Genomic DNA, 9,057 nt, shown 5'->3' on the forward strand with positions numbered 1-9,057 from the left:
TTTTTTTCCCTAATAGCAAAACTCCTTTCAGTGCATTTGGTGTGCCTCTCAGTCATTTACAGCAGTGATGGGTCAATTTAATCAGACTGCTGACCTAACAGTGTAAATGGAAAAAGAGAATCAGTGTTTTGAGAGAAAGGAAGAGCATCAGATAGTCAGAGGAAGGGAAAAATAGATTCTTTGTACAAGTAGAGGACTAAATGGTAGAAAAGAGACTAGATCACAGCAAGGAAACTTGAAAGTACAAGAAAAACTATCCACTTTTCCCAAGGGCTAAACCTGCCCTCTGCCAACTGTCTAGGTCCCGTCCCCAGCTCCTCTTTACCTTTCCTGTCTAAGGAAAGAGCTGGTAGTGGGAGGAGAAACCAACCACGTTGAACTGGCTCAGGGTGCTTGCTGGGCACTGGGGGTTACAAATGTAGATACATGCAGACTCTGTTGTCAAGGACCTTAGCATGGAATATGACATAAATACAGTAAGAAGTCTTACCTTAGTGCTATCAGAGAAGTGCAGAGGATATGGTGTGAAAACAACACAGAGGAAAAAGGACTGTTGTGGTTTGAGGAGCAGGTCAGGCTGATGTTTTCCGTAGGTAGTAGGTTTTGATGGAAGCTTTTAAAGAAGGGTCAGGGGGCTTCCCTGGTGGCGCAGTGGTTGAGAGTCCGCCTGCCAATACAGGGGACACGGGTTCGTGCCCTGGTCCGGGAAGATCCCACATGCCGCGGAGCGGCTGGGCCCGTGAGCCATGGCCGCTGAGCCTGCGCGTCCGGAGCCTGTGCTCCGCAACGGGAGAGGCCACAACAGTGAGAGGCCCGCGTACCGAAAAAAAAAAAAAAAGAAGGGTCAGGATTTCAGTAGATAGTGATGACAGGCAAGGGATTCCAAGAGGAGGGCACAGCATGAATATAGGTACATAGGTGTGAAAGTGTATGGTTGTGTTTATGGAACAGGTCAAAGTCCTGTGGTTTGATTCTCTATTGTGAAGTGTATTATGGGAGATAAAGTTATACTTAATTTATCTGTAGATGGGGCCCAGGTTAGGCTATCACCTAACTTGGTAGTCTAGGGGAGTGGTGGTAAGGACCTGAAATAAGAATCAAGGGGTTTGCAGAGAGAGGTATCATGTCCTACATGTATAATGTATTTTTTCACTAGCTTGTGAATGGAAACTAATTCCCTTTCCCCCCTTCTGCAGTTACAGGATAGAGAATCCTACATTGCCCTTCTAGTTGGAGCCAAGTATGGCATTAGCCACATTATCAACAGCAAACTCAACATCATGTCCACGTTGGCAGAGTTTGCAAACATCAGTCATGTAGAGCTGACAGAAGAGTCTGAGAAAGTGAGCATGGTCAAAGTGCATCTTCAGAACATCAAGGTAATACATGGGGAAGAGATTTTTGAGTCCAGCTTCTGGAATCTGGGGCCAAATATGCAAGGGTATTTTCTATGAGTTTGAGTATTAAGAAAGTCTAATGTCCAACATTTGCTTAAGAGGTGGAATTGTCCATCCTGTCCCATCAAAGGGAAAGTGATGAACAGGGTGCATTTTCCTGGACAGGTCCTAAAGGTTTTTTATATAAACTGAGCTGGACCATGTACTTTCCTGATGGGTTCAGAAACTTAGATGGGAGCACCAGAGGGTTTTATTACATGCATGGGACCAGAATGGCTGCCCAGGATTTTGGGTGGCAGCAGTTAAAATGGGTAAATGGTGTGGGGTACTTCCTAAGCCTCTCTGGAAGGTCCTACAGTTATCCTGCCTTCCTTTGATTTAATCCCAACATGCTCAGGGCTGGTGCTTCATTCTTCTTATCCCCCTCTCCTCCTTCTCTACTCGCTCCTGCTTCTTTTCCTTTTCCAGGTCAGGTCTTGAAGGGGCCCCATGGTATGAATGAACAGGGTAGGGTGGTTGGGATAGGGGGACAGGAGACATTGTGGAGATTGGATGGGAGGATCCCACTGTGCATGGGTGAGTGTGTGTGCATGCATGTGTGGCTGTGGGTGTGCACACTCATTTCAAGTCTTGTAGATGAGAAAATGGGACACCAGGGGGCCTGCCTGTGGACCATGGCTGGATTTAGTTGGAATCTCTCACTGGCGCCACATGGCCTTGCTGCCAGTCTTCAGACTATCCCTTAGCCCTTTATAAGCATAAGATCTCTCTTTACCTTCAAAGGTTCTGACTTTGCTGCTGGAATCCAACAGTGCAAAAGACCTAGCCTGCCTGATTGCTGGGTACTACAGGCTATATGTCGACCCAGTTACCTCCGTTTTCCTCTGGCCGGGAAACAAACAACAGGTGCACCGGGTATCCGCTGAAGAAGGTGAGGCGCTGAGGCTTTGCCCCAGTAAGGACAGGCCCACTTCACTACCTTGTAGGTCAGGGCAGCCTAAAAGGAGGTGGTACATTGAATGGAGCTGAGACTCCAAGTGGAAGTAAGCAGTTGATCTTTCCAAAATCCTAAGTAGAGAAGCTTCCTTTGTACCTGAGAGTCCCCTAAAGCCAAAGAAGGCTTTGGAAGATCTCTGATTCCCTGTAGTTTTTTCTACAATCATCTCTAAGATGCACTGCATTTTATCTTTCTTTGCCAGTAAAACAAGATGTCACTTATTTGTTCAGAAAATACAGCTGACCTAGCTTCTCATCCCATTCCTGGGCACTCTTTTGCATTTTCTTGAATTATAATAAAAATCCTCAACCTCACATGTTTAGAAGAAGGGGGTACCTGGAGATAGAAGGGAAAATCATATGATGTAAGGAAGGAAGTAGGGGAGGCCAGATGAGATGAACATTTTCCTAGGCCAACTCCCAGTTTCTACCAGGCTTTGCTTCAGTGCTTTTTTTTTTAAATTGGGGTATAGCTGTTTTACAATGTTGCGCTAGCTTCTACCGCGCAGTGAAGTGGAGTCCCCTGTGCTATACGGCAGGTTCCCATTAGTTATCTATTTTATACATATTAGTTAGTGTATATGTGTCAATCCCAACTTCCCAGTTCATCCCATCCCCCCTTTCCTCCCTTGGTGCTTCAGCACTATTGATGCAGCATTTTCCCAGTGGTTTGCTGATAAATGTTTAACAACTGTCTCTGCAGGGATAAAACAAAACAAAACAGAATTCTAATTTGAAGCAATTGCCTATTTCCATGGCATAAACACTCCCACCATGACTTAATTTCAAGCCCCCGATGTGCTGTCACTGAACATGAAGGTGGGGAGAGGTGCTCAGTAGCGCACCATTACATGGCATTTCCTCCGTGTGGATAAAATAGGCATAAGTAATCATAGATACTGGATGAGACTAAAGTAAAATAATTAGGAAGTGAAGATTTTGTGTGCTTGTTACCTTTGTCTTTCACGCAATTTATGAACAAGGGATGATACTTCTGAATATGGTCAGGGAGACAGCGCCCCATGGAGTGGTGCTGTTGTGGAGGCCTGCTGGGGGTGCAGGGCAGGCGGCAGTGGTCACAGGAGGCCTCCAGAGCAGGAGGTATTTGAAAGAGGTCATGAAGAACATGGTGGAGTTAACCAGGCAAAGAAGGGAGGAGAGATCCTTTGAAGCAGAGGGGACACAATGCAGGCATGACACGAAGGGTAAGGTTGAGATGTGTGAGAAGCTCCCTGTAGTGGCTGGAGCATGGGAAGGCTGCGGTGGGTGACCAGGCTGCTGAGAAGGGGTGGGGGCTGCACTGTGACAGGGTGACAAAGTTGCTGAGGAGGGGTATGGGCCATCCTGTTAGAGGGTGACGAGGCTGCTGAGGGGATCAGGGCCATCCTGTGAGAGGGCCCAACCTTAGTAGGAGAGCTTAGGTGCTTCCCTGTAGACAAGAGAAACCAAAAGAGGGTTTAAATAGAGTGTAATGTGATCAGAGAGAAGTTTAGAAGGATCACACCTGGAGGCTTATGGTGCATGAGAAATTGGAGACCTGGCTCAATGGCCCCCCAACACTCTCACCATGAATCCCTCCCAAGTACCAGCAGTGGATGACTTTTAACTTTCCTAAAAGCCCTGTGGCACCAGTAGGTCCCTAGGCCAGGCTTCAGAATGGTGCCAGCCTAGCAGCCTCAGAACCCCCCATAAAGTTGCTAAAATACAGTTTCCTAGGCCTCACTTCCTAGATATCAGACTCAGTTCATCAGGGCTAGGTCCAGGGATCTGTTCTGTTTTGTTTTTTTTAATATGGTTCCCTATCTGATTTTGATGCCCAGTCAGGACAACAGAGCTGAGAGTTTTAGGAGGGGCTTAGGAAACCAACTAAATACCCAGATGTTTCCATGGACAGATAGATCTCCTTGGAGATGGAGGTAATCCTGTCTCCTTTAGTGGTTGTTCAGATAGATGTGGGAAAGGAGACTTGACACTGTGGGGAGAACATGGAATTTGGAGTCCCATGGACCCTGTGTCAGTCATTTTAGCATGATCTGGGCCTGTCACCCTTCTGAACCTCAGTCCTCTCATCTGGAAACTGGGAGGGCAGGCAGAGAGGGGGCGGGAGGATACATAAGCATCTGCCTGTCCCCAAATGCTGTTTTGTAACCCTTGATGTCTCCTGTGTTGCAGGCTACGAATCCAGAGCATGCAGTGACTCCGAGGAGTCCTCTGAAGTGGACTGCGTGTTGGAGCCCCTCTCTGACAGACACCTGCTGAAGCTGGGCCCCTGCAGACCACTTATAGAAGAGGAGCAGCCTCCTGGGGACAGCTCCACGCCTGAGGTGGCCAAGAAAGGCCCAAGCACCTGTGGGGCCAGCAGCAAAACAGACAGTGCTGAGTCTGAGGCATCGGACTCGGCCAACACTGAGAGCCGAGGCTGCAGGACCAGTGGCTCAAGCGAGTCCATGGATGCCCTGGAAGAGGATGACCTGGACGCCTGCTCCTCCAGCAGGTCCAGCTTCTTCCACCTGGGCTCAGTAGGCTTCCCAGAGAATCTTGATTCTGACAGCCAAGAGGAGAGAAGCAGGATCGAAAACAGTGGCTTTCTCTGTCTCCTGGACCTGGCTCAGAGAGCCAACCCTGAGTGCCAGAAGACAGAGTTTTCTGAGAGTCCCGCTCCTGAGACCTTCAGCTGGGGACCGGAACTGAGCGCGGTCAAGCTGGACCCCAGGATGTACGAGGGCAGCCAGATTGACTACTACAACCTGTGCACCAGTGTCTCCCCTGCCAGCCACCTGAGTGACAGCTCGGACAGCACAGCTTCCTGGCAGGGTCGGGGCCTGGCAGCCTGGGCCCAGCAGGGAGGGCCTGAGGCCCAGCCCAGCTCCACGCTGCAAGCGCTGGCCCTGTGCCTGCCACTGGCCTTGGAGGATGGCAGTTCGGATGAGGAATACTATGATGCAGCTGACAAGCTCACACCCCCAGATGCCTTCTCAGGTGAGCCCTCCCTCGCAGGTCTGCAGATTGTGCAGGCAGCTCCTCAGTACCCACCGGGGGCAGGGGCCAAGCTTGATGGGAAAACAGGTAGGTAAAGCAAGGTCCTTGTTCTCTTTTGAGGTGGGCCAGCTGGGCTCAGTGGATCACATTAAGGGCATCCCGACTTCAAGTAAGGGCTACAAGGGAGGTTCAGAGAACTGTGGGCAGGCAGAGATGGGTGGCATTAATTCAACAGTGGGAATCAGGGAAGGCTTCCCAGAAGAGGCAGCAAATGGGCCAGGCGTTGTAAGATGGACAGAATTTACACAGAAAGAAAAGGGTTTGACAGCCCAGCAGAGGGAAGCAGCTGTGCCATTGTTGACCCCAAAGCTTTAAATGAGGCCTTGAAACAAAAAGAACCTAACTGACAGGCTGTTGGTGGCCCTGCAGGGACCCGGACATAAGGCAGGGGGATCATGTTTCTTTCGGGATCCTCATCCCTTCCTCCACAAAGGGTGTGGGGTGTCTTACCACACAGAATGACTTCCTAAGCTGACCAGAGATCCTTGTGAGACATTTACGCGCACGCGCGTGCACACACACACACACACACACACACACACACACACACACTGCACTCTGAAGAAAAAAATTGGAAAACAGCACACAGACATTAGGGGTGACCTCCTAAGAGCTGGGGAAGCTGCAGCCCTTTTCTTTGTTCCAGCCCTTTCCTGTTGCTCCCTGCCCTCTAGTGGTTTCACGTTGCTCGTGGGAGAAAGGCCAGCTTCTTAGCATCCCCTGCAAGGCTTCTTGAGGCCCTCTGTGACATGGCCTCTGCCTGTTTGTCTCCTTCCCTCTGAGCCCTCTCCATGCATTCCTATTCTTTAAAAGTGCCCAGCTCTTTTCTACTTCCAGCCTTTGCACATGCTGCACTTTCCACCTGAAACATTCCTCACCCTGATCTTTGCTTGCTGATGCCCATCCATCTGTCAGGCCCCAACTGGAAATTCACTTCCTCTGGGAATATTAACCAGACTGCCAGGACTAGGGCAGGTCTCCCCATCCCTGTCACACACCCTGGGTGCTTCCTGCCTGGCACTTAGCACTGCCTGTAGTCGCATATTTTTTTGTGTGATTTTTGTATTGATGTTTCTCTCCTTCACTAAACCGAAAACTCCTTTGAGTATGGGAACTGTGCATTTCACACTCATCTCTGTGTCCTGGCACATAGTGCCTGGCGGTTGCTGCTAAATGGATAAATGAATGCACTCTCCACCATCTACCCTGACTTCATTAACTGACCTAGAAACCTATGGCCAGGTTGTGCCCTGCTTCCCACAGAACCTAGCCAACTGCCATCCATGCCCCCAGCCTTGCCCTTCTGGGTCAGCCATTATGCTAGAGGCAAGATGGGCATGAGACAGGCCATCAGTCAAGGCCTTCCTTTATGGGAGTCCAGTCAGGGATATAAGGTCCACACTGGACACTCCCTCTTTTACAGAGAGCCAGTGAGGTGCTGGGGAGACAGCCCAGACCTGGGACTCCTGAGCCTGGGGTCTGGTCTGGCCCCTGACTCAATGTGGGAGCCTCTCCCTTTTTAGGCTTCAGAAACACCCTTGGTCAGTGGCTGTAGGTGGCCTAGAGCAGCAATTCCAAAACGTGGCTGGAATTCCAAAACATCGAAATCACCCAAGGGACCTGTTTAAAATACTGTAAATTCCTAGATCCCAGCCTCAGAGATTCTGATTTAGGAGGTCTGAGGAGCAGCCTAGGATTTGATGAAGTTTTTAATAAAGTTCAGCCAGGGTGCAAAACACTGGTCTGAGTCTAAGAGCCCTCTGATTCTCAGGTGCTAGCCTGTGATCTTAATTCCTTCTGGCTGATTCCCAGGACTTATTCACAAAAGTGCCTCTCCTTGCAGAAAGATCCGTCCTGGTATGTGCAAGACCCCTCATGCCCATGACTGAGAGTCACAGCCACTTTTTGTCAAAAGGAAGCTCCCTTGGGACCCTCACCCATGTAGTGACAATCATAACAATGACAGCACTGGCTCCCTTTAGTGAACACCCATTAGGCACAGGCCTTGTGCCAGGAGCTTGATACGTACTAAGTCATCTAACCAGCATGGCAGTGCTGATCGACACCACTGGTACTGACTGACTTGGGTTAATGTAAGCACAGAGAGAAAGTGTTGAAAGGATGTAAGATAGCTTAGAGAATTGCCAGCAGAGGTGAAGACCTGGTTCAGACACAGGCAGCAACCAGATCGGGGGTGGGGTAGCAGGATTCTTCATTGTACTGTCAGGATACTGTGGCTGCAAAGAATGGGCTCTACTGTTTTTTTCTGTGTGTGTTTTTTTTTAAATCAATGTGTTTGAGTTTGAAATTTTAGGAAATTTTGTGACTGACTTTCTAGGTCATAAATCTGACCACTTGGCTGATGTGGATAGGGCCCCTTCATTAATAGTTCCAGCAGACTGTAACCATTGGGGAGATGTCATTCCCCAAAAGGAAGTTGGGGTACTGTGACCAAAAGATAAGGCAATGGATCTTGGGCAACCAAGAACCAAAAAAGGTCTACCACGGTGATCACCCCCATCTTTCAGAAGAGGAAGTTGAGGAGCTCAAGATTTAACATGCTCACGGTTACACAGCCCAGCCAGGATTTGAACCCAGGCAATCCTGAGTCCTGAGCCCAAGATCTGCAAGTCTCTTTGTTTTTCTGCTTTTCATGTTCTTTTTTCTTTCTTGGTTCTCAGGGCTCAGAGCCGCTTCTGCTGCAGAAACCAGTGCCACAAGCTCACAGAATAAGGCCAGCACTTGCAGCCCTGAGGACAGCCTGAATCCTGGGCCAGGTGGAAGAGAGCCAAGCAGAAGGGGAGGGGTGAAGAAGTATGCCAAGACCCTGAGGAAAAGAAGGTCTTTCCTACAGACCGACTACACCTGTCAGGTCTCATTTCCCCTGATGCCAGCAGCCTCCCTGGAGAGCGTGGACGACGTGTGCTACTATGACCGGGAGCCCTACCTGGCCCTCAGTGCACCCTCCCCAACTGTGTCCTGTCTGCAAGACGTGCAGGGTGAGCCTGGCCTCCTGGAGACCAAGGCCCTGGGGCTGCTGGCTCCCCTGAGGGAGACCAAGAGCAAAAACCCAGCCTCCCGGGCCATGGAGATGGAGCCTGAGACCATGGAAACCAAGTCGGTCATCGACTCTCGAGTGTTTTCTATTTCTGCCATTCGCCTCCGGATTGACCCCAGCCATAAAGAGAATTCTGGGATTGCCCCTCTGACCGCCAGTGTTGCCAGTTCCCCAGCAAACACTCCTCACAGTCCCAACACAGGCTCATCTGGCCCAGACACGGCTCAGGTAGGGCTTCCTCAGACCTCATCTCCATTTCAAGACTCGGATGGCAGTGCCCCCCGAGAACTTGCCATGGAGCTTGGGGACAGCACCTCCTACCTCTCCAGTGTTGACTTGAACCCAGACAGAATCTGCCTGACCATCAGCCCAGGGCCACATAATATCTCTCAAGGAGACACACTAGAGCTGGGAGGAGTCCAGATAGAAAATGGACTGGGATCTCCATTTACAAATCATATGCAAGAAACTGCCCCCCAGGACACAGGGTCTCTGTTGTCTCCTCGAGACAGGCCTAGAAGTGGTGAATGTGGAATAAATTCAGAAGAGAATATGGCTTCTTTCCCT

General features: G+C 49.9%; 1 protein-coding gene across 1 annotated transcript in view; it reads left to right on the forward strand.

Moving 5' to 3' along the window:
* The window catches only part of FRMPD1 (FERM and PDZ domain containing 1), a 46,730-nt gene that overhangs the window by 36,162 nt on the left and 1,511 nt on the right, over positions 1-9,057 (forward strand). Inside the window, exons 12-15 of the mRNA XM_007456009.1 lie at positions 1,197-1,379; positions 2,181-2,328; positions 4,566-5,372; positions 8,114-9,057. The exon at positions 8,114-9,057 is cut by the window's right edge and continues 10 nt beyond it. Coding sequence (XP_007456071.1) covers positions 1,197-1,379; positions 2,181-2,328; positions 4,566-5,372; positions 8,114-9,057 — 2,082 coding nt within the window. The remainder of the gene's footprint in view (positions 1-1,196; positions 1,380-2,180; positions 2,329-4,565; positions 5,373-8,113) is intronic.

This window comes from Lipotes vexillifer, unplaced genomic scaffold, assembly GCF_000442215.2.
Source record: "Lipotes vexillifer unplaced genomic scaffold, Lipotes_vexillifer_v1.1 scaffold920, whole genome shotgun sequence".
NCBI classification, from domain to species: domain Eukaryota; kingdom Metazoa; phylum Chordata; class Mammalia; order Artiodactyla; family Lipotidae; genus Lipotes; species Lipotes vexillifer.